This window comes from Melospiza melodia, chromosome 10 (assembly GCF_035770615.1).
Source record: "Melospiza melodia melodia isolate bMelMel2 chromosome 10, bMelMel2.pri, whole genome shotgun sequence".
NCBI lineage: Eukaryota > Metazoa > Chordata > Aves > Passeriformes > Passerellidae > Melospiza > Melospiza melodia.
The window spans coordinates 27,333,323-27,358,884 of record NC_086203.1 but is presented as its reverse complement, the minus strand read 5'-3'; the positions used below and the strand labels follow the sequence as shown (position 1 = coordinate 27,358,884).

Sequence of the window (25,562 nt, the reverse complement as noted above, 5' to 3'; positions counted from 1 at the left end):
AGTCTGAGGTCTCTGCATGGAGAGGTACCTGCAAAAGTCTGTGAATAAAGTGTACATGTAAAATGATGGCATAGCAAAATCATTTATTCCACTATACTTGTCGTAATTCATGATCTATTCCTCTCACTTGGACCTTAGCGCTTAGTATCCAGTGATAATTTTCTTTCACCTAGGTGAAAGATACCACCACCTAATATGGATCAGATCCCATGGGCACACAGTGCCAAATAACCTTCTAGCCTGCCACGCTCTCTCCCAGCTATTTTTAATGTATTACTTTATGTGTTCTGTTTTGAATATCCCTGTCTGATGGTCTCTGTCTGTGATGACTCTTTGTAATTGAATGGAATTAAAGTGGGAGTTTATGGTTCTTCTTGGTCTTTTAAAATATTTTGCTGGCTTAGAAATGCATTATATTTCATGGTGACCTTGCTTAACAAGTGCTACCATCTCTGTTACTAAGGCTGAAGTTTTTAGCCCAGAGCAGATGTTGGCTGAGCTTGCAGGTATGAAGCTTTTATATGAAAGGGTATAAAACGCTTTAAAAATACGGCTTGCAGGTTCTGTGGCCAGAACTCAATGCTTAGACAGCACCTTTCAATTTTCAAAGTGTTTTGCAAATATTAGTCTATAGAAGATCCTGAAACAAGTCATATTATCCCCAATTTGCAGATGAGGAGGCAGAAATGTTGGGGCCATTGACTGCCTTGAAATTGTGCAGGCCACTGCAAAGCCAGGCCAGGAACACTGCAGACTGAGCTCTCAGAGAAAGAGGCATCCTCAACATCAGAGACATTAAAAAATAGCTAGGGCCACCAAAATTCCTAGGTGACTTGCCCAAGGCTCGGGAGAATTGTGAGTGCCAGAGTGTGCTTTTGCTTCCCGTGGAGCTCTCACAGCTTTGGGCTTGCATTGACGCATTACACTTTTTCTTTGCCCCTGGAAAGAAGAGAAATGCCTTGAGCAAAGTAGTAGGCTTCATAGAATCCCTTTTTTTTATAAATAGAGTAATGCAGAGCTTGGCTCACAGGCGTGTGATGAGCTGGTGACCAGGGCAGAAGGAGGGCACTGGCCTTGGATTGAGCTGTGTGCCTGGCTATGGTGATACTGGAAAAGAAGAACTGATGATGTGAGAATAGGATTGACGCTTGTCTGGGTGAGAAGTTTCTGCTGAGGAAAACAAGATGGATCAAAAGATTTCCCAGCTAGGATCTGTAGAGCATCCCCTGATGATCTGCAGAGACTGCCTGGGCATGCAGCCCCCTGCTCATTTTGGCTACAGAGTTGGTCAGGGTGTGTTAACACTCAGAGCCTTCCAAACGCTGCTCCTTTGCCGTCGGGGCTGCTGGGAACGCTGCCACAGCAACTCTCATAGAAATCCAGCAGGAAGGAGGAGGTGGTCCACAAGAGAACTGTTGAAAAGTTTAAGTCTGTGTATTCTGTCGTGTATTTCCCAAAGCAATCCAAGTTCCTCGAGATTACTTTGAAGTCCAGGACAGGAAGGATTTCTCTTAAGCACAGGTGATAATTATTACTAGCGTGTTGCATGCTTTATGGTTTATGTTACTGCTGAGCTCCCGGTGTGTCGGGGGCTGTGTGTGTACGTGTGTGCTTAGCTCTGCACAGATATAACAAGGATAAATCCTGGCTGTTCCCATGCCCTGTCTGTGCTGACCTGCTCAGGGCGTCCGTGCCCCTTTAAGAGGCAGGCACTTTCTGATTCATGTAGGCTGTTTCTGGCAGATTTAGGGTCTTGCAAAAGATGCCCTTAGTCCCTTATTAAATATTCATAAGAGGGTGGGGTCACATTTTTGTGACCTGAAAAAAATCCCATTAATAAATTTGTTATCTGACACGAAAACACTTTAGGGTGGAAAGCAATCCGTATCGCATCCCATTTAACATCAGATCACAAGTTGTCAGTAAATTGGGTCCTTTGTCTTTGCTTCTTGTGAGGTTCTTCAGCAGCATCACTAATGGGGCTATTGTCTGGCAGCCCCGACTCCTGCAAATAACGGGAGGTGCTGCTGGGAATGGTGTAGGGCAGCTTCTGTCTGCTCTTGTGCTTGCACGTGAAGTAACTGAGGAGTTACTCTCTGCATCAATTTTGTCTTCAGAAACTATGTGAAAAGGTAAAAAAACTGTAATTGAAATAGGGGGGAGAGGTTTTACCAAATATCGCTGCCTGAGATGAAGTAGTTGATGATCTCTGTGGGATACAACTCAGCATATGCTATGGATGGGAGCTTTTTGGGGAAGGGAAAACAGGGCACCAGGTTTGTGGCAATCCCTGGGTTAGATAGAGTGCACGAACAGGGGGTCGAGTTTGGGTGAAGTCTGGACAAGCATTTCTTGGAGCTCGCCCGCCTGAGTTTGTGAAGCTTATTCTGAGTTGGGCGTACCGCACGTTTGAGAGGTGCCCCAGACCCAAACACAGCGGCTTTCGGTGCACGGAGCTCGAGGCTCGGCTGCCTTAGACATCCACGTGTGGCCGTGGATGTCCCCGGGCAGGGCTGGCAGGGGACTCGGGTGCCGCCGGTCCCCAGGCGCGGCCGAGGGAAGAAGGGGAGACGCTCCCCTCCGCAGGCCGGGCGCTCTGCCCCGCTTCGGTGCAAACTCCCGTCAGAAGCACCTTGTGCTCGTTTCTTTATTATTCTCCGTTCTACTTTCCGATACCGAAATCGCGGGGTTGTGCGGCAGAGCTGTCGGGCAGACAGCAGCGGAGCGGCAGCCACTTTCCGCGGGAGCCGGGAAAGTTGCGGGGCGGGCAGGAGGCGCTCCCCCGGGCCGCCGCCAGCGCGCTGTGCCGGCGCTTTCCCCCGCCCCGGGCTCCGGGGGGGTGTCCAGCCGGCGGTGCCCGGGCGGGGGGCGGGGGCGGCCCGCGGGGCGCCCCGTTCCGGGGCGGGGTGTGCGCGGCGGCGCAGGGCGGGGCCGCGCGGGTGGCGGCGCGGCGGCGGCAGCCCGCGAGCAGCGCGCCCCGCACTCCGCCCGCGCCCGCGGAGGCTCCGCACCGCTCCGCGCCCGCCGCTCCGCCAGCCCGCTCCATGGCCCGGCGCGCCGCTCGCCGCCCGCCGCCGCCCAGGTGGGTGCCCCGCGGGGGGATCGGGGGCGGGAGGCCCGCGCAAAGTGGCGGAAAGAGCCGCGGCGGCCTGGAGGAGCCTGGAGGAGCCGCGCGGTCCCGGCTCCTCCGCGGGAGGAGGAGGGAGGGAGGTAGGGAGGGACAGCGTGTGCGCCCCGCAACTCGCCGGGGGTTCTCAGAAGTGATGAGCGGAGCGTGTCGCCCGGCGCCTGTCGTGACAGTCGCGGGTGCGCGTAGCCGGGCGGGCTGTGCCGCAGCGCTGGAGTTGGGAAGAAGAGCGAGAAAGGAGGGAAAGTGCACGGAGCCGGATAAAACACAGGTTTAAATGTCAGGAACCGGGATCGCTGAATGGATTCGCTAGTCAATTTACCAGGGGGAAATTAAGTGAGTGAGCTTTGTTTTTGACATTGACTGGTGCTGTGAACCCCGGCGAAATGGATGTAACGGGATCTCGGCGCAGCCGGGCTCGGTGTCAGCGTTGCAGTGCGAGTGAGCTGAAATTTCGAGGGTGGTGGTGGCGGGGAGGAGGGAACCCTTAGGAAGTGGGTGGTAAGTTTAGAGCAAAGTGCATATACACTCTTCCTCTCTGCAATTAACTCCTTCAAAGCCAGCTTGTTTCCGAAGGCGGTGAGAGTTGTGACTTGTGCTGGTGGCAGGGAAAAGCCTCTCGGTAACGCGACACAGTCCTGCCGGTGCGTGTGCCGGCGTTCGACACGCTACCATTTCATATTTTTAAATAAAAACAAGTTTGGTGGCAGGAAGTGTGAATCATTCAGGATGACCAAGATCTGTTTATGAAAACCAAACGGCTGGATTTATTCTAGCAGTGAGTGTTGAGTTGTGAACTACAATAAATCGCTGAAGTTTATTTCTAATAAAAAGCGACTTGCGTACGCTAGTTTGCTTTTTTATAAATAAACTTAAATGTTAAAAATCTTTTATTTGTATCGCAGCTGATTCTCATGCCTGATGCTCCCGGGCCCAATCCTGGAATGCCTTGTGCATGTGCAGGAGCTGTAGTAGGTGAGGAGGCTCTTTACCCTCCTCTCCCCCCGGAGCTGTAAGCACCCTGCCTGTTAAATTATTTTTTACCAGATCGAACCCCTCGTAAGTGTGTTTAATGTGCGGAGCTTTCAGGCATCTCGCTCATCTTTTACACCAAGTTGAAAGGCATTTCTGTTTGCTTCTAAAAGTCACGGCTACAACACATGTGCACATGTGCGTATGTCATTAGAGTGTGCTTCTGTCTGGTAAAGAAATGGCTTTTGTTGATTGTATATTTATTGTAGTAGCAGCCTAGGAAGTCTCTAAAAGCAGGCTCTGTCCTCGCAGCCAGCGGAAAATCTGCTGTCAGAGGGCTTTCAGTGATCTCCTGTGGCTATGTCCAAAAAATTTCATTGATAAGGCTGCAGAGATGAAACCCGAGTCCTGCCTGAACAGAGTAGCTGCCTTGGCCTAGACTGTGATAGAGCTGAACTGCAAACTGATTGGTCTGACACTTTATAATCAAAGTTGATTTATTGTTCATTAGTAGTGCATTAGCCCTTTCAGGCAAGACAGTTATTTGTGTAGTGGCCTGTCAAACAAAAGACCGCTAGCACCTGTCATTTCTAAACCATGAGATAAGCAAGCAGATATTAAGATAATGCAAATAGGAATACAGTGGAATGAGGTAAAGTTCTAGCAATTTCTCTGTAAGAAATATTGTTTTATTTAACGTGCTCATGCTTAGCAAATAGAGGAACTTGATTATATAGTGAAGGGGTTCCCCTGCACCAGGATCATCAGGAGGAGAAGGCGCTGGGAATGAGCTGGGCATCCGTGGCTTGTGGTTTCAGAGCACCTCGGAGGTGAGCAGGGACTTGGGGCAGATAATGAATTGGGGAAAGCCAGTCACTGATACAGAAGGAAGATGTAAATGCTGTTTTGTAGCCTTAATTTAATTTTGTTTGATTTTGGTTTTAGTGTGAGAGCAAGACTTTTTGTGCTTTTTTCCCTGACTCCTTCCTCCTCTTCCCAATGGACAGATGTCATAAAAGGATGCTCTTACTGGCAGGGGTTAATTATATGAAAACTTGATGACATCACAGCAGAGCTGTGAGAATGTCAAAATACATCTGCTGCCATATTCAGACATATTGCTCTCCCTCCTCTCCCCCTATATCAGCTCCCCTCCCCTCTCAAAAGGGAATGATCTCATGACATAAAACAGAAAACAACACAAGTGTCAAAAGAAAACAAAATTAGTGAACTTTTGTCTGCCACCATAGAAACGAGGATTAACTTATGTTATTCCAGAGCATGGAATGGAGACTATCTGCATGAGGATATATAGTGTATTGTCTTCTGTGAATTTTCATTTGACAGGGATTTTGGAGGCTGTGATCTTAATTAAATCTCAACTGACTCAAATAATGCATCTAAAGGCATGCAGTGTTGCGTAACCTTGCTGAGTTGGTAAACCATAAATCATCAGAAAGCTTATGATAGGAAGGGCTGCTTTGAAATTTTTTTTGTTTGCTACAGTTGGTTTGTTTTTTTTTCTGAGTCTTGTTTAACATTCACTTTACTGTGCTGTGCCATTGTGCCCTCCCTTTTCTAAGCACTGTTATTTTTGCTTTAAAAGAAAAAAAAAAGCTCAGAGACATGCTCTGACCAGTCACTCAGCTGAACTAAAGAGAAGTCATAAATACAATGGGATTGACAGGGAAGAAGTAAAATCCCTGCGCTGTTTTTGCAGGGACCTCAGTGCTCAGAGGAAGGTGTGGGTGCCTCACGTTCTTTGGGGCTGAGTGAGCCCTGCACATGTTTTAGGAGTGTAGCTCTTAACCCCACGCTGAAATTGGTGCTGGGGTGTGACCAGTGATCAGAGCCCACGCTAGAGGGGTCACAGATGGATGGTTGCACTGATGGACAGTGGGCTCTGATGTCTGCACAAGTGCAGTTGGTTTTAGTTGTGTGCAAGGAAGAAAAGGGTTGCAACAGTTGTGTGGAGAAGGATGAAATGCATTTTTAGGCATTGAAAGTGAGGTAGGGCAGTCAGAGCGATTTCTTATGCACCGTTTTAACCTGACAGTGCTCAAGCACCCTTGATGCTTGAGAATGAAGCTGTTTTTAAAATCCTGAAATTATTATTTCGGTGCAAAATGCCTTGGTTTCTGTGTCTGTGATTACATGCTCCGGCAGCTGAAGAAAGGTAAGGGGAGAAGGATTTTTACATTCAGAAGTTTAGGGAGTTTCAAAAGCTCCTGTGCTTTTCTGCGCTGTATTTCTTAGTCTTTTCAGAGCTGCTGTAGACAAACGTGAGCTGGGAGGACACAGCACTTGGATTTACTTTCTGTAAAGGTTTCTCAGTAGCAGGGTAACTTACTGGTGTTGTTTTTCTCCCCTCTTTGCTAGGGAAAAGTGGTAGCTGGGGTAGTTTTATCAACACCTGCAGAACTAGATTGTGGGAAAGTCCTGACACCATAAACTAAATTTGTTATTGTTTGGTGAAAGGCTTGGCTGGTTTTAAGCAGTTTGTTTGTTTTATTGAGAGCAGAACTGCATTACTGGAAACTACTTTGCTGTAGTTCAGTTAAAATGTTCTGTCCTGTTTTGTTTTTATAAGGTGCTTACTTGTTCAGCTTCGCTTTCCAGTTAAAAGGAAAGGGGAAAAAAAATCCACCATGTACTCATCTGCAGATTGAAGTGGCTGTGTAGAGATTGGGAGAGAAGCAGCACTGGCAAATATCTCTGCCCCAGCCTTTTTTTCTTCTATTTTATTTTTTTTCTTCTTTTTAACCTTTCCAGTGCAGTTTCCTGCACTAGCAGGAGGATCTGTAGTCTGTATTGAAGTTGAATGAATGTTATAGAACCCAGACTGAATATTGAACAAATAAGTGGAATTGCTAATTGTTCTGTGCACTAGTTTCGGACGGATTTGCCTTCATTGATTAGGTAAGATGCTCTGTTATTTGGGAGGGACAACAACCCCTCCTCCCCAAACTGACAACGGGTTTTAATTTTTAAGCTTTATCTTGCCCTTAAATCTGAAACATCATTGTTCAAATAACTGAGAACAAGGTAAACCAACAACATCAAAAAGGTCGGCTTCTGTGATTTCTCAAGGGCTTGTTATTTTGTACTTTCCAATTCTATTTGATGTCTTGACAAAACAAGATGACACAAGGGAGAATACATTAAATTTTGATTTTCATCTAACCTGTTACAGTAGTGGCAGCTTAATTTCTTTTACTTTTTACCGAAGACGGCTTTTTGCACAATTACTCTAATTGCCACGCCACTTTATGAGAAGGTTTCTTTGCGGGTTTCCCATTTGCCTTGATTTTGTGAGGCATTTTTTTGAACGTGCTTTGACCTTTACCACGGCGAGCTGGCTGGTTGGAGTGCGTCTTCATTAGAAGTAAATCAGTGAATGGCAAAATTGTCAAAGAAGCAACTGATGTTTTCTCATTAGAATCTAATTTGCACCGTTGTGCTTAGCTGTGATGTTCAGCTGTAGGTGTCTGCCATAGGTGTGAAAACCTGCACATTTTTAAGCAAATAAAGTTTACAACTGTTATCGAGGCGTCACTTGGAATCAGAGTGGCAAAGCCAACCCGAGTGTTTAAGCAGAGCTCTGGTTTGTGTGGGAAATAAACAGCATGATTTAACTAGGTGGATTTTTTTTTTTTTTCCAAGAATCACTAATTTTTTTTTTCAACTGGCCACGACAATGTACGTCATCTCAAATGCCCGGGGTTTGAAGAGCAGGCAGCTATGGATTTGATTCTTGCAGGAAAAAATAGCCAGGGATGTAGAGGGGCTCATCCTTCCTAGAAATCTGTTGGGAGTTGCAGTTCTTTAAAATCTGCCCTAAGAAAAAAAAAAAGAATAAAGAAAAATCCCCTCTGCATAACACTTCTCTTTCACTCACACGAAATTCTGGGCATATTAAATGTTGCTGCTTCAGTCGTGGTCTTTTATTATTTAATTAAGCTCTCCATAATGTATGTATGAGTTAATACACAAATGTAAGGAGTCTGACACCATGATCATTCTCAGAATATTAAGGGTGTTTGGGAGAGAGGGTTTCAAGGGGTTTTCAAGGGCTTTAGGGGTATTTTGGATGTTTCTAAGCAGGATTGCTTTTGGTTTATTTGAGGCTTTTTTGGCAGAATATTTTGATCTAACATTTCCCTTCCTAAACTCTGGAAAAAAATGCAGGTTTTTTTCCCTTTTTTTCTTTTTTTTAGTTTTAAAGTGAATCATTATAAAATCACCACTATTTCAAACTGTGTACAGCAGGTTATATAATTTTTCCTTTCATGCTAGAGATGGAAACAAAAATGGTAACTTTTTAAAATGTGAAAAATTATGATGGTTATCTCAAGCTTAAAATCTCACTCATCTTTTTAAAGGGGTATTTGGATGTGTGTGTGTATCTTCTGGTTTAGTCTCTATTTGACAAATGTTAGATGTAGAAAGGATTTAATTTATGTAAACTTTATATTTTTATGCAAATTAAATGGGTATTTATTATAGCAGAAACAATTATCCTGGCACTTAGTGAGAAACCTGGTATGCATGAGAAGTGGAAGATAAGATCAGATGTTTCATTCTGTAAACAAATACGAAAATATTCCCATTTTTCCTCAGCTAGAAGAGAATGCAGAAGACGGCAGACATCCTGACATGCCAGGGAATGTCAGCATAGCCCATCGTTTTGCTTTCTGTGGGTCAGAAAGAGATCTTCACTCCTGATAAAATACAATAAACAAAATTATAATAATAAAATGCTAATTTAATTTTAAGGAGGTTTTTTTCCCTCTTACAAAAGGGAGTTGTATTGTTACAGAGAGCACAGTTATGCTAATGACAGACTACTTAGCTGATTTTACATTAATATAATAAACATTACCTGTCTTAATGTGCTGTGCTGTATTATGGCAAAATAACTAAGTCTAAAAGTGAGATTCCATTTCGCATAATGAACCAGCACTGCATTTCCTGCGTGAATAATTCCGACAGTGGCGTTTTGTGTGGGGTTTTGGAGGATGAAATACTGTGTCGGAAATGTTTTAGTCTCAGGATGGAAGCAGGTCCTGCCTGCCCTCAGCACTTCTTACTTTGCTGGGCTCTGCTCTGGCTTGTGGCATCGTGCCTCTCTGCTTGCCAGGGTGTCACTGCTTTATCTTCTCCTGTTTTGCATTGTTCCGCCTGAATTATTTTTTTTATATTTTAAATATATTGCATTTAATGTCTTGCTAATAGGGCAGCTCAAGTTCATTGTTTGGTTTTGTCTGGCCGTAGCTATTTTTACTGTAGTTCAGTATTTTTAACTGTTCCTCAGCGACTTGTTCTTTTCTGTGTTCAGCTGTTTTGCTCCGTTTGACTTTTATCACAAAATCTTTAACCGAAGAATTGCTGTTTGGAAATCCAAGGTGCCTGGGATGAGGGCTGACTGAAATCAAGTTCGAACATAGATTGCAGGAGAAAAGGATTTTCTGGCAGAGTTATTCTTTATGAATTAAGGAAATCCTCCCCATCTTCCATGCATGCCTGCTGACAGTTGACAGGACTACAGCCGTATCCAGCTTCGGAGGCACGGGGTGTGAAAATGGCATTCTTCTTTTTTCCTTTTTTTTTTTCCTTCATACAAGATTAAACTACTTGAAATTATTTAGCTAGTATTTAATTATATTAATATCACCAAAAATGAAGGAATGGAGATGATTAAATAGGACTAAATCATTTTCATCCCCGTGACCCTTGTCTGGGTTGTGTGGAGGAGTGACAAATGCATCCCTGCTGTAATTTCGTGGGGAAGTTAAAAGAGGAGCTTGGCCCAAGTTTGTGGAAGTTTCCCTTGGTCGGTCTTGCCAAAATAGGGCATTTTTAGGGCTTGAAATGGGAGGGTCTCAGAGGGGATTGTGGGGCCAGGAGGGCTTTGGGGGATGCAGAGGACCGGAGGCAAAACCCTGGGAGAAACAGAAACAGTGAGCGAAGACAATTGTGAGTATTAAAGACATTTTTTGCCGTTGATGGTATTAGCATGTCAGCAGGTCCATACTAGCACAGCTCCCAAAGCCAAATTGCAGCTGTATTTTTACCTTTGCTGCCAGGTTTACATGCAGCTGGGTATCTACCACACCCTATTGTTATCAGTCAACAATACCAAAAGTAGTTCATTAATCATATCAATAACAACAATCATGTTTCAAGTGCAAAATAGAAATAAACAACTTGAAAGAAAAAATAAAAGATTGATTTCTTCTCTGCATGCTAACCTAGCATTCTTTAAATATATCTGCCAGTAGTTTAATTTGAACTTCAACTCCCTGAAGGCAGTAAGACAGAATTATTTTAGTTCTTCATAGACTGCCTTCTGTGATTCATTGTTAACTCATAAAACATGCTCATTTTCATGTACTTAAACAGTTAAGTCATTTTTAAAGTTGGTTTGTAATTTTTTTTGGCAACACATTTAAGTTGACATCTGAGAGATAGAAATCTAAAATGAATTTATAGCTCTTGGTTTAAGTTTCACTTACTATCAGACAAAATATCAGAAATAAATATTTTTTATCTAACATAATGTAAAGTATATTGCACAGTATCTAAAATAAAGTTTAGTTTTGACTGAGTACACTCAAAAAGGGACCCATAAATATTAGAGAGCTGTAGTTAAGAACTTACATGACTGTTTTAAATACTATTGATTTAAACCACTGGCTAGATTTTATGAATCAAAGTGTAATTTCCAAGCTTTGGCTATATTTCTCATCACTAAAGCACTCTCTCTTGTGTGCCTTTAGCAGCTTTCCAGACATTCAACACGGGATTAAATGATAGTAGTTACAATGATCAATAGGTTAAGACCGGTACAATCACTCTTACCGCTAATGACCTCGGTAGTAATGGGTAATAAAGTGTGGGCTATAATAGCCTATTGCTGGTGCTGCATGCCCTTTGATTCCTAGTATTACCAGGGACTAGCTACATGGAAAAGTTGGACGTTGGGAGTTAAGAGAGTGGATATATAGGCCATCATTCTTAACTATTTAAAGTCCCTCAGACCGTATGTGTGTGCCCACACTCGTCCGGGATGTGTGTTGTAATTTTTAACACAATAGTTTCTGGTTCATTTAGGTTTGTTTGTGCAAGGTTTCCGTAAGTTGCTTTTGTGATAAACTAAAGTACAGGCCATGGCTAAATGTGGCTGTTAGCTGTGTTTATAAATGGAAGGCAGCACCTTCTTTAGAAGCGCAGGTGTGGTGTGAAAATGTGGTTTCAGATGGTGAAATGAAGTCAAACAGACCGACACAAACTCGTACTCTGTGTACTTGTACTCTGTCACTGTGTGCAGTACATACATGCATTATTTTTTTCTTCCTGCTTAAGTGCTTCTGTTCTAGCGAGGAGTGTGCAGCTAAGAGATTTGTTACTGGAAGGTACGTGGCCAGTTTTCAAAGATAGGGCCTAATCGCCAGATCTGTCCCAAGATAAACGTGCAGAGAGGCCATGGAAGTGAATGGGAGTTGTCCCTGCCCAGCTGACGGCAGAATGCAGCCCTTTGGATTAATCACCGATGTGTAGGGTTTACAGCACCCCACCCTATTCCTGTCTGCATCCCTGCTTGTCGTCATAAATCTGACTGAAGAGTATTTGTCTTGTCTATCTTCCAAGAAGGGCACAGAAAACATACTTAAGCATGCTTCCTCTTCTGTGTGCTTGGTCCAGCTTCAATAAGAGGTAGTATGAACCCCAGGGTAAAGTAAACTTCTCTGGGGATGAGAATAATGAAGGTGAGTCACGCGTTGGGGCGAAGATAGTGACGGCAGGATTTAATTAAATAATTTTTCTACTCCCAGAAAAGTTTGTAAAAGACTGTGGATTAAGATATTCTGAATTAATGGGATTACCCATCCTGATGACTCAGTGTCCTCAGAGCTGGTCCTGCGTGGCAGGGTGGTGGCTTTCCCATAGGTACAGGGACATGGCACCATGAGAGAATGGCCACTGGTTTTGGTGGTTCTGGTGTTTGTCCTGTAATTAAATCTCCTTTTGCCCACCCCATCAGTGATGTGGGAACGTGCTGTGCCACGGGAAGTGCTCAGAGGACCTCACCATGTCGGCATTAATGGGATGTCATGGGATGGTGCTGGGCTCTGCTCAGGTAAACATTTTGGAGGCAGTGTCTGGCCCTGGCACGCGACATGTACACAACAACACGGGGAGATGTGCACTGTACATGCGTCTGACCTTCAGGAACCATTTTTAGTTCATCAAGATTAGTGATGCTGAGAAATCAGGACATCAGTGCATAATGACTGTGAAATTAGGAATGAGAGCTTGCTATGCAAATGACAGGACAAATCATGTGAAAAAGTCAAGATAAACTGCATATTAAGACATTATGTTACATAAAATTAATACTGCATTTCTCTCTTGCTTACTACTACACTGGAGGTTTTTTTTTTTTTAAACTCCTTTATCTTCTGATCAGCTATTGTCTGCTGATTTTTTTTTAAAGTGGTGCACAGAAAAAGTGCTAAACATATTATTAGCTTTTATTGTAATACATGAGATGACAGGGGATCCTTTTTAGCAAAGTATATCCTTTAGTGCTTTTAGTTTTGTGCTGTCATGTGTTTGATTTAAAACTATGGAAAAGTAAGGTGCTTCAATATTACTGTTAAAACTCATACGGGTTTTGTCTTTTCCTCTATTGTTTTTTCCCTTCTTTTTCTTTTCCTTTTTTGGAATGGAGGGTAGAGGGGTGGGTTTCTAGGGAAATAGTCTTCTTGCATTACTGGGACTGACAAAATGGTTCTCATGTAGTCTGCAAATTAAACACAAGTGCAGTGATTATTTTGAATAGCTAAATTACATTCTAGAAAGCTTGCAGAATTCATAGCATTGTCATTAGGTATCCGCTTGAATACAATTTGTGTAACCTTGGCCAAGACAGCCTGTCATTTTAATGTCAGTGTTTTATCTGAACAAGACATCATCCTTTCAGATACAGTGTACAGGTTCCTTGCAAAGATGCCCGTGCAGAAACGTGTTAACAGTTGCAAATATGAAATGCTATCAAGTTCATCACTGTAGCTGTTTGTCACTGAAATGTCATGGAAAGCGGCTTTTAATGGTATCTCACATAATATGAAAGAATTGAAGACATCTGTATGCTGGGTGAATATGGAATGGTAAAGACATCGTGGTAGGGCCTTTCTGTAAAAATTGCATAGGAGTCTAGTGCTGTTATTCACATCACTGAGCCTTCCTTCAATTTTCTGAAAAACCTGTCGTAATAGGGTCTAGATCCCATCAGCGTGGGATATTTGGCTGTTGGATTTCTCTACAGAAGGGCTTTCTGGGAGGGGAAGGACCCAGCTGATGATTTCTTGTACAAATAAATAAATCTTTACCATATTACTTGCTTTAAGGAATTTCCATCCAATAGGTTTTGCAAAAGGGGAATTTAGGAAGGTGTGGTCAGTACCTGTGTGCCGGCCAGGGTGGGCTGTGAGGACTCTCACCTTCAGCCCCCTTGATGCCAGAAATGGGCTCCCCTGGCATGGGGATGATGGAGGAGCTGTGGGGATGTGCTCTGACCCTCTCTGTCTCCTCTTGGCCTTCAGGTTCCAGTGTCGGTGGCTATGATGACACCTCAAGTGATCACTCCCCAGCAAATGCAGCAGATCCTCCAGCAACAAGTGCTAACTCCCCAGCAACTCCAAGTCCTGCTCCAACAGCAGCAGGCACTCATGCTTCAACAGGTAATTGTTTCCTTGACAGCTGCTCAGGTGGCCCCTATGGATGCTGGAGGCTTCACCTCCTGGAGCACCCTTGGGGAAAGAAGCTGCGCACATCTCAAGTCTGAACCTTGGAGCAGCCATGCTGTGAGCTGCACTGACTGCTCTTTTGTTTTTAATTCTAGAAATAGCTACTGGAAACAAATCCAGAGAGCAGTGCTAGGAGTGTTTCCAGGATCAGCTAAATAATGCAGATGCATATTTAAGTGTCAGGACTTCGGCAGATGTCCCTGTTGCTTTTGCCTGCATCCCTCAGAAGGCTTGGTGTGCCCTGACTAATTGGAATAAACAAGGTAGAAGGGCCATACTTCCCAATTTAGACCTCGTTATTTCCATCTGGAACCGTAAAGGGCTGTGGAAACAGAAGTGGAGAGGTTTGCAAGCCTGTTTGATTTCAGCCAACATATGCTGGGCTGTGTGTCAGAGCTTCTTGCAGCCCGTGGTCCTTTCTCAGCTGGAAGCTGGCCACCAACAAGCCCCGAGGCTCTGTTATCACAGGGTTTGGCACAGCAGGGTCTCAGGGAGCCCGGGTGGGTGGGTGTCAGCATCCCCCCAGCCCAACCCTGCCTGCTCCTCCTGGCTCCCAGGCTCCGTCCTGCCCGCAGCCGGAGCGCTGCCTGTGCGTGGAGCACATCTGGGCAACGGGAGGAGGAGAGCATTTCCCAGGATGTCTATGCATGTATTGAACAACACTTAATACAGTCAAACCCTATCATTTAGAAAGCATGTGTGTTTCACAACAGAGATCCGCCAGGCTCTCTCAGCAAGGGCATTTTGGCTTTGTTGTTACAATCAAAGGTCATTCCTTGCCTTATTTTAATTAGTTTGTGTAGAAAATGGTATGTTTTTCATCAGTTCATTTTGGAGATTACTTTTCAAACGATAATGCCAAGAATAGTCAGTGTGCACTGAATTTATTGTTGAGTTTCAAACTAAAGGTCAGACCATTACAGATAAAAGGATGCTATTTTTCAAATCACAGTTTGTGTGTTACACCAAAAGGGACACTGAATTGGCTCTCCACTTTGTTACTTACCATCTTTCCTTTTCTTTGTAGCAGCAGCTTCAAGAGTTTTATAAGAAACAACAGGAACAGTTGCAGCTTCAACTTTTACAGCAACAACATGCTGGAAAACAGCCTAAAGAGGTACAGACAATACCCATTTTACTTTCAAACCACAGATCCCTGGGGACTGTCTAGTGGCTATTAAACTGTCATTCATCTTATAAATGATTGCACAACTGAACTGACTCTATCGGGCCTCAGCTTTCAGATTTAGAGTTATTGTCCTGTTTTCGCCTGTGTTTTCCTGTGCTTTCCATTTGCTCGCTGCCACATATTTTATAGCAGAGGACCAGGCCTTGCTGTTTGGTATGAGTCCTGGAGCAGGCATCTAGACTTGTATCTTGGGAGAGTGCTTTGGGGAGTTAGTTATGGTGGAGAGGGGAGGGGGCAAGGCAGCAGGCCCAGATCGCTGCTGTCCTCTCTAAACAAGGCAGAATGCTGAGAGGTGTTGAGTTTGGGCTTGCACTTTCCAACCAGGGAGGTTCTGGTTGCACATTCCTCATAGTGGAGCAGCATCAGTGGTACACAGAGAAGAGGTGGCAGGAGACCTTGCTCTGATGCTACCATGGTCCATAACTGGAGAGGACAGGCCAGGGTAGTTTCTGCCTGTCCTTCCCTTCCAACATAACCTGTCACATCCAAAGCTTCATTGGTTTTGGCGTGCTTAGATTTAATTTTCCTGCAATTACATTTACTTTAAGGTGCTGACCCCACCTGATAAGTGTGGAGGAGTCTGAGACTTTGCTGTTTAATCTGACATCAGTGCTGGCTTAGGTAGATCCTAGAAAGCTGCCTCTTGGCGCGAGACACTGGGTGATGTCCGGTGACAGCGGCTGCGCTCGTGTCACCTGACAAGGGGTGTTGCTCAAAGCATGCACCGATTTCTGCTCCCCATTCCCCTTGAAATTTCGGCAAATCGTGCCACCTGTGCCAAGTTTCAACCCAGAGTGAATTTTTCCAGCTGAGTTATAAACCCCTGAAAACAGGGGGGTTTATAATGGAAACGCTGACACAACCTTAACCATAGCGCGCTTACGGGCGCCACTATAATAAAAAGGGAACAGATTAAAAAGTGTCTAAAATGTAAATCTAAAGGACTAACAGTAATTAAAATGGAAATGGCACAGGGAGGGAAGGCATGTAATTGTGAGATATCACTGTGCAGAATGCTCTCAGCTTTGTTTTGCTGGCTGTTTTTCTAATTCAGTAGGGCTTACTCATCAGTGGCAGTTCAATGCGCGTTAATGACTCTGGGATGCAGGCATCACTCTGGACAAAGAAATGATTATTGTGCGGTCAAAAGAAGTTCAAAGACAAGAAGGGAATTTCAGTTTTTTCCTTAGAGATCCACATTCAAGAGCATATAAATTAAGCCAAATGTTAAAAACCACAGTCTGAAAGCTGACTTCAAAGTCACAACTCTCTAATTAATGAACTGCGAGCTTCAGTTTGGACAAGTCGTGGTTTGATGCGCCCATAAATCAACATGACAGGTCTGTTTCACAGTCTCAGACAGCGCTTGTCATTGAGTCACATCAGATGTAAACACAGCAGAAAAAAGAGGGAATATGAAGGAGGTGCAATTGATCAACAGAATTGGTAAAAACCCACTTTTGAAACGCATTATGCATGATCACAGGAAATGGCGATAGCCTCAAGAGGCTTTCTCCTTCTGCTGTTGCTTTTTTGAATCAGATTTCTAACAGCCTTCAAAAGGGAGAATAAGAATTATGGAGCTTCTCCCCTGTGGCTGGCAGGCAATAACCCCCTGTTGTTATTTTGTGCTTCTTTCTTTTCAAAGGCGTCAAAATTTAGTTTTTTAAAGATCTTTAACTCTATATTTGAAGACAAACAATAAAGGGCTGCCACTGTCATTCTTATCAGTTACCAGGGATTGTATTTTTTCTTTCTGTTGCCACTTCTTATTAACCTCTTATTTGGTCTATTAGACATAGTTTTGAATGCAAGCCTACATGCTGGGAGAACATGAAAGTTCAGATGAGCTCAGAGGGCAGATAAAGAAATTTGAAGGGGAAAGTTACACAGCAGAATGAACGATAAAAGTTAACTCTTCTAAATTGCTGTTGTCAGACAGGAGAGCATCTCAGACACAAAGATGAGGGCTTGGAGCTTAAAGAAAAAAAATACTTTGTGTTAAAAAAGACAAGAAGGGAAGTTAGACAATGTGATGGCATTTCAATATCTAACACACTGATTTACTGTGGTCGCACTTCTGATATTACATTAGCGAAAGCAACAATAAGAAAGGACTCCTTCCTGTTTCAAGAAGAGCATTTTAAAACGATAGCTGGAAAGAGAACAAGGACCTAACTCTCTCCAGCTTATTCTAGGGGTTTGGGGGGGAGTATTTTTGCTTATGGTTTTAGTGGAGATCCATTTCAACAATGCATTTCACCCCACAGGTTTGTTCAGCCCAGCTTAAGGAGGTTATTCTTGCTAAATTAGCATGGTAAAGGTGGTCTTGTATTATTTTATTTCTTCCCCCTCCCTCTGGCACTGAAAACTGACGGGCAGTGCCGTGGTGGGGGCCGGCGGCTGCCGTGCTAACGAGGGCTGAGCTTGTACCTTGACAGATGGAACAAGCGCATTCATGTACGGCATCCCCCAAGTCATTTTGTGAGTGCCTTGTCCTATTGTGCTCTGGTGAAAAAAGGAAAGCACAACAAACCTCCCCAGCCCCGCAGCTGAACGGGACCCGAGCCCCGAGCAGAGCAGCAGACAGAGCCCAGCGAGGTTCCTGGGGTTTCACTCGAGGGCTGTGCGGGTAGCAGAGGCTGAGCAGTGCCCGATAGCGAGGGGCAGAGGTGCTGGGGGGATCTCAGCCCTGTTCCTGCTCTCCCCTGGGAAACTGGGGGCTCCCCAGAGCTGGGGGTGCTCAGGGTCTGGCGCAGCCGCGGCGCTGGACGGAGCGCGCGGTTTCCCGAGCGGGGCCGTTTGTCCTCCGGCACTGTGACAGTTTATGTTAGGCAGTAGGGAGTAGCCTAAGAAAGGAAAACAGACCTTTGACAGAAGCTTTAGGGAGGGGATCAAAAATGCAAGTTTTATCAGGATATTTCAGCATTTTAACACTGACTACTGACCTGACAACAGGACTGCACCGAGACCTTTTTTGTATGCATTCAATTGTGAGAAGTAAACAAACTGCCTTGTATCCTGTGTTTGGTAACTGGGTGGGGAGCGCAGTTTGGCAACATGTCTTGCTTTTAAATTCTTTCTTGGACAATGGGCCTTGTATACTTTTATATCCTGGCTTTTCAAAGTAGAGTGTGTTCAAGAGCTTTTCTTAGGATAGCTGAGAAGACATCCAAAAGGGCGTCATTCAATTGATATAAAGGGTTTTTTTTTAAAAAACCCTATGTGCTAACTTTGCACTCTTATGGCAAATAGGTAAAACACAGCTTACTACTGGTACTAATAATATAAATATATTAATATAAATTCATTAATGTATATATTTTAAAATTAATATTTATGGAGGGAAACGTTACTTTAGCTCAATACAACTGTTGCTGGGGCCTGCATGCATATGGTGCTGTTGCAAATAGTTGCAACAAATGGATGTGTCAGAGCAAGCTGTTGCAAAGAAATGTAAACTCTCCGAGTTTCAGAATATCCAAACACCTATTTGTTTAGATGTGTTCCTGAAGTCCAAGGTTTTCTTTGGAAGTAAGATAAATGGAGTTTATAAATAAGACTAATAGAATGGCTGGCTCTCAGAGTTGTGGGTATTCAGTCAGTTGCCGTATTAGGATTGATGGGGCATGCTGGCACGAGAAGGTGGAGGTCAAACCCACAGTTGGTGTCTGTCAGTCGTGCTCCAGCAGCTCTGGTGGAACTTTCTCCCTGTGAAACACCAGTAGGGAATGGGGCCAGCGATCCTCTGGCTTGGTGTCAAGGAAAGGTGACAGAAAGCTTGGGATCTGGCTGGGGTTTGTTTGTGAAAGTGTGCAGTTTGGTAAGAGTTAATTTTCTTTCCATAATTGTTAGCCATAATGTGTATAAGACCTCCACCTTGATATGATTCCTAGCAGATTAGGGATATTAGATAATTTCCTTCTATTTATTGTACTACTGCACTGTATTATCTTTCTATCACTCAGATAATTACTAAGGAAATCTACATTAATTTTTTTTGGCTAGCACAAGGAACTGCTAAACACTGGCATGATGTATTGATGTTTTACACAACAAAAGTTTTCCTCCTGTCATTGTACAATAAATAAAAAGATATTTATCAAAATGCAAAGCCTTTCATGGATTTTAAAGAACAAAGCAAATAAAACACAAGATGAGCATGGAAGCAAAACCTAGAGGCTTCCTTAACTGAACAAAATTAAGGACTCTGAAGCCTCGAGTACTGTACATATTAAACACTCACATTCAAGTAAGATGTTGTTTGCTAAATTATGAATGTGTGTAATTAAAATCTAGTGGCTGTTTCTATGAAAGATTTACAATGTTATTTCATCGTTTGTCATGGCTAATTAACAATATTAGATGAAGTTTTTCTTCTTCAAAGGTCTGATTTTTTCTCATTTATTTATGTCAGAAGTGATAAACAGAGTAGTTAAAAGCTTCTCCGGGTACAGTAGTGAGAAAAGCAACATGTTCTTTTACACCTCGAAGGTTCAAGGTTCACATCCCTGTGGAGTAAAGCAACTCCATCTTCTTTCTAGTGAGAATAATTAAAAATTTCAAAGTGCAGAAGTAGCAGCCTTAAATACAGCACAGAATAATTCCAGTGTAACAGAAAGTATTGTGAGGCTTGATGGATGAAGAAGAGAGTGAGTATAAAATACCATAAATTAAGCCAGTCGAATTGCCTTAATAGTTGAGACAGCCCTTGAATGAGCAAACAGAGCACAGTGCAGGGTTTCTTGTTACATCTAAGTGTGATGTGATCATGGGGTGTGATTCTCATGTTCTTTGCCTCGAAGAATTACCCAGGATTTTCATCAGCTTTTGCTTTACCCACCACTGGAACGCAGCCATGTCTGGGGTAAAACATGAACACATGGACCAAGAAATGCTATATACGTTTGTAGTTAGGATGGCAGCAGGGATTTAGGTTGGAGATGGGAATCTGCAGCCCTGTGTTAGCTCCAGCATCTAACCATACCTTGGGCTCCTTGCCAGGGGTGGTGGGCTCACTGGCTTGGCCTTGATACCGAGTGACTGCCATCAGAAATTAAAGCAAGTTGAGGAGCCCTGTGAATCACTGCTTTGCTTTTGTATTAACGAGCGTGCATTTTAATTTTTTTGTTGTTATTTTTTCCAGCCCCAGCAGCAGCAAGTGGCCACGCAGCAGTTGGCCTTCCAGCAGCAGCTCTTACAGATGCAGCAGTTGCAGCAGCAGCACCTCCTGTCCCTGCAGCGTCAGGGGCTGCTGACCATCCAGCCCGGGCAGCCTACTCTGCCTTTGCAACCCCTTGCACAAGGTAGGTGAGGGGCTTGGGTGGCAGAGCCAGGGCAGGGGCGCACACTCACACAGAGTTGTCTCGTGGGGGGAGGAAAAGAGCTCACAGGCTCATAGGATAATAAGCACAGAAAGGTTCTGCTGGGCAGGGTGGGCATTGTGAAGGTGTTTTCTGGGAAGGGCGGTGCTGCAATCCTGGGCTGCTCTGACTGGCGGGGTGCAGAGGGCTTGGAGTTCATGTGCAGTTTGCACAGCTGTAGCCAGTCTGGCAGACTCAGAGCTGCTGGTCGTGCTCATCTGGGCTCGGAATCCTTCACAGGAGGAGTCTTTATTGATTCCTGGTGCTGGCTGCATGGCTAAGGGTGTGTGGGAGCAGCTTTTCCTTTCCCAGATGTGTTGATTGGGCCTTCCTGGTCCCAGCCTGGCCGTGAGCTGGCACGGAGCAGCTCTGACCTGCAGGCTGGGGAGCTCTGAGTGCCCTTGGCTGTGGCTGCCAGGGACAGGGGACAGGGCTGCTCTCCACAGCCTTCGTGTCACTGCCTCGGTGCTTCTGTTCCTTCCTCCACACTGAGGCAAATTGGGATTAACTCCATTTAATTCTAATGGTGTTATTGACAATTAGATCCTCCTACATCTTTATTCAGTCCTGCACTCTGCAAGAAGTTACTGCTTTGCTGAAATCCCAATTTATTTTATTTTTTTAATACATTGATACACTGAAAGCACTAGTTAAATCCACAATACTTTTCACAGTGATTATAACCTAGGGGTTTTATTCTCTCTTTTCTTTTTTGGTTTAAATTTATTATTTTACTTTTTAAACTGGGTTTGTCTGTAAGCCGTGGGACAGTTCAACAGACTTGCCTGAGCTCTGGCTGCTGGGGTTAAAGTAGACTGTTTGTAGTTGGCATGGTTCAGGCATGCCATGGCATCAACCATGATGCTGGTATTTCTGAATAATCCTGTCTTCTCCTTCCCTTGCCCCATAATAAATTTGAACATTCACCTTTATAGCTTGAGTCAGTCCAGCTTGAATGATTTGGGATCTTGAAAGCAGCCTTAGGGTTGTTCTTAGTTTCTAAATCATACAATGAATTTACATTCAGCTCTGTTCACTTAAATGGAGGGGAAAAGACAAAATTGCTTCTGTTCTTCACCCTCCTTTTTTTCTGTGTACATAGCTGTAAAAAAGGAGAGTGAGGTGGCTGGTGAATATTAACTTATATGGATAAACAGAGGCCAAACTGGGGAGTGGAGACTGCTTTGCTGTGTGGCTGACGTGCTTTATTTAGGCTTATTTTTACCAGACTCAGGAAGGTATTTGAGCCCTGTGTTGAGAGGCTGAGCTTTTGGGGGCCTGACCCCTGACTCCCCACATCTCAGTTCAACTTCCCAGCATCCCAAAACTGGATGCCTGGTGTGGAGCAGCACTGTGCAGGAGTTGGAGGCTGATCCATGGGAAGGTGGTGCCCAGCTGGGAGCTGCAGGATCAGGCTTGGGGCGTACCTGGTCAGTCACCATCGATGCAAAGTGATGGGGAGAAGGTGTGAAATGAGTCCAGGAAAAAAGGGCATGTAGATGAAATGCCATTTCTCCTTGCAAGATGTTGTAACGTGCATTAATTACGCCTCAGATTTATTGTTGGAAGCATCCCGGGCTGTTCCCACACACCCACCGGACTCAGGCTTCAACCTTGCTAATTTTTCCCACAGCTCCTATACCATTAAGTTGGCTCAGTGAGGTTCATTGTATAGTCCATCAGTTAAGCTGTCCAAAGGAGGGCAATTGGGCAGTGACAAGACACGCTCATGTGTAATGTGAAAGAAATGAATGTGGTGATGCATGAAGTGTAATCTGTGCGGTAACACATCGGAGACACCAGTAGGTAATTCAGCCGTCGTGGCATTGATTGATATGGTTAGCAGGGAAGTGTAACTATTAGTCCTCGCCCAGGAGCGTATTTAAAACCTGAGGGGTGCTGACTTGCACGGCAGACACGGCACAAACATAAGCACAGAGGGCTGGTTCTGGCAGGGAAATGAGCTGCGAGCGCTGGGGGCGGCAGGAGCCGGCAGGAAAGAGGGACTCGAGGCGCGCTGCAATCCAGCACGATATTTTATTCCTTTTTATCAGAGAGACGATGGCTTAAAACTGATGTCATTATGAGGTTTAAATCAACTTTCTGCTTGCTTGAACATGGTCACCTGGGTATGGAGGTACAAGGACACAAAGAGGTTGAGCAACTCTGTTTGTCTTTGAGCCGGTGATACCTGGGGTTGGGAAATTGAGTTCCGTGAGCGGTAATCTGTCAACTGTCCCCACAACATACATTTTTTAAACCTGTGCCTACATTTTCTTTCATAATCAAGAGGACTAGTTGTCCTGAAAAATGCAATGAAGAGCCAGGGCTATAGTTTAAAGTAATTGGTAATGGACACTTCTTATTAAAAAAAAAAAAAATTACATCTCTCATGCCCTTTTGTTTCCAGAACAGTTTGCAAGACTGAGACAAATACTGTAAATGTGTGTATAGAAGAAATAAAATCATCCCTCTAGAAAATGTAGCTGTGAATTTAGTTAAAAAACATTTTGCTTTTATTCTTAAGTATCTGGAATAGTAATAAATGTTTCCAAGGAGAAAATGCTACTTCATAAGTGACATTTTCGTTATGTTTTCAGAACTAATAGATTGTTTAAATCTGTATTTTAGTTTCATTTTAGTTTTTAGTGCTCCCCTATTGTCTTAAACAAAATAGCACATCCTTTAATGCTATATTTGTGTAATCTTTGCTGCTTAGTATTTAGACACTTCTGTAGTCTAGATTTTACATGTGTACATAGCAGCAATTTTAAAATAAACCCCATTTCAGCAGTGTTCTGAGCTGCAAGAGTCAGATCTTCAGTATCTTCAAAATGAAACTGCAAATCACACTTCAGATCACCAGTGAGTGAAAATAATAGGACTGAGACATCTGGGTGCCTGACTGCTCCCATAGATTTGGCAGTTCCAGGTCCGAATCCCATTCCTGGTCTGTAGGAAGTTACAGCAATCCCGGGTAATTGCAGTGCAGTTCTGGGAATCTGACTTGGAATTTAGCTCTCACTGGTAAAATGAGACTGTTAAATGGTAAATTACATAATTTATTGCGAGTGGTTGTGGATCTATTTGACTTGCTTTTGCCATTTGTTCTATTATTTTATTTAACCATTTTGCTGGATGAGTGATGAGCATACCTTTCAGCTGCCCAGTTCGACAGGCTAGTCAGGAATTCTCTCCAGAATTATTCTAAAGGAACTAAATTTAGGGCAGGAGGAGAGAGGCTATTTCTAATTTTATTTTATGAATCAGGTGATGTAATCAATTTTTGGCAAGGGGTTGTGTGCAGACATGTATGACATCACAGTTAGCTCTTTAAATTAATGTCACCCAGCCTAAAATCCTTACTATCTCCAGCATTTTCCCCCACACAACTGGGTTTATTTTATTTTTCCTTCCATCTGTGGTATAGTTGTTATTAGTACTAATGGGAGTTACACTTGTATGGGAAGTTAGATGAAACACTTTGACTTTTAGAGGCATAAATATCATGTGTATGTCTGTTTTAGTGGCTGTAACATTTTCAGTCTTTTCTTTGGTAGATCCAGAAGTGACTAGGAGGAAAGGAAGGTGGAGAGCAGGGAGAGGAGAGTGGATGATAGCGTCTGTTTAATTAAAAACCTGCAGAAATCCAGATTAAAAAAAAGTGAAAAAAGGCCAGTTATTCTTTCCCTATTTGCTTATTCTGGAAAATAAAAATAGGTGTCGGCTCATATGTTCTCATATCAATATGTTATCATCAACAGACAAGTCTATTCACTATTGTTTCAACTGAGTAAACAGTGTGTAAGGGTCAGCCCTGCTCACAGGTAATTGTTAGTGCGCAGACAGTCCTGTCAAGCGTGTTAGCTAAAAATACATCCCACACTGTCACTTTGCAAGGTGTTTGAAAATAATAGCCCCCACACAGCAAAACAGGACACGGGCTTGTGTACTGACCTTTTTCTTTGTTTAATTTGCTCAGAGGTTTAATTCCAGGGGACAAGTAATAATTGAATATGTCTAATAACTAAATGCTCATTTGGGACAAAATCCATCAAAATATAATTGGCGTTTGGGGCTGATGAAAGGAAAATGACGTGGCTTTAGAGAAACGGATGTGTCCTAAGAATATCTGATCACTTAATGTATAAATTGAAGCCTCTTCTCTAATATATATTAATTGCAGATACTTAAGGATTTCTGCATTTTTTTGTAGCGAACCGTTACCGGAGACCAACTGTTTTTGTTAATGCTACTCTGGGAAAGGCGGGGAAGGTTATTGGTCTGTCGTGCAATAATTTACTCCTCTTTGATATGCAAACGATCCACGGTGAATATAAAAAAATCCTATCAGACTCATTTCACAGTTCTTAACCACTTAGATTCTCTGGAGTCTATCGCCTCATTAGACCAGTGCTCTCCAAAGCTAGCATAATTAAAATCTTTAACAGTTTAGCAAAGTAAAGATGTTTGGCTGATCACGTTGAGATGATTATCTATCCATTGTATTCTAAATGACAAAAATAAATTAAATTTAGACCTTGGCATTTTTTTATTATGTGTTTCAAATGAATATAATGCATACTGCCTTATTTTTTTTATTTCAGTACCTTAGGTTGGGTGAGGTACATGCCTGTGAGAGCTGCTGCTGTACACTCAGAAAATGGCAGGTTTCCTTAGGATAGCTCCAGAGCTACAACATGGTGAAACAATGAACAGTCACCCAAACGATGAGCTGGAAGCACACTGATGAGAAACCTCTTCAAAAACACACAGACACTGGCTTATTATTATTATTTTTTCCCTGAATATTTGAGTGACGTGTCTCTACTGCTAATTTTTTCCCATGGTCTTCTCTGAAAGAGCACTGAAATAGTCTGCAGTGAGAGAAATTTGACTTGTTGGATCATGTCACAAGCATCAGCTTTATCCAAAAGCATGATCTCAGCGTGAGCACATGGTTCACCTTCCATTTGGCCCATTGCAGTTTGCAGTTTTCACTTACATCAGTTACTTAATGTTGTCTCCCTAACCCTGGTGTCCACTTTGGCGCATTTAAAAAAACACAATTTTTTATTATTATTTTTTCTTGAAGCTTA

General features: G+C 43.4%; 1 protein-coding gene across 12 annotated transcripts in view; it reads left to right on the top strand.

Annotated features, from left to right (window-relative positions):
• FOXP1 (forkhead box P1) overlaps positions 1-25,562 on the top strand; it is a 377,541-nt gene that overhangs the window by 288,124 nt on the left and 63,855 nt on the right. For 9 of the 12 annotated variants that reach the window (XM_063165022.1, XM_063165019.1, XM_063165014.1 and 6 more), the window contains 3 exons: positions 13,708-13,845; positions 14,939-15,028; positions 20,247-20,406. In XM_063165022.1, the coding sequence (XP_063021092.1) occupies positions 13,726-13,845; positions 14,939-15,028; positions 20,247-20,406 (370 nt within the window). In that variant the 5' untranslated portion in view covers positions 13,708-13,725. Of the gene's footprint in view, positions 1-3,033; positions 3,083-13,707; positions 13,846-14,938; positions 15,029-20,246; positions 20,407-25,562 lie in introns of those variants that run through there. The other 3 variants (XM_063165025.1, XM_063165020.1, XM_063165024.1) reach the window with 2 other exon arrangements.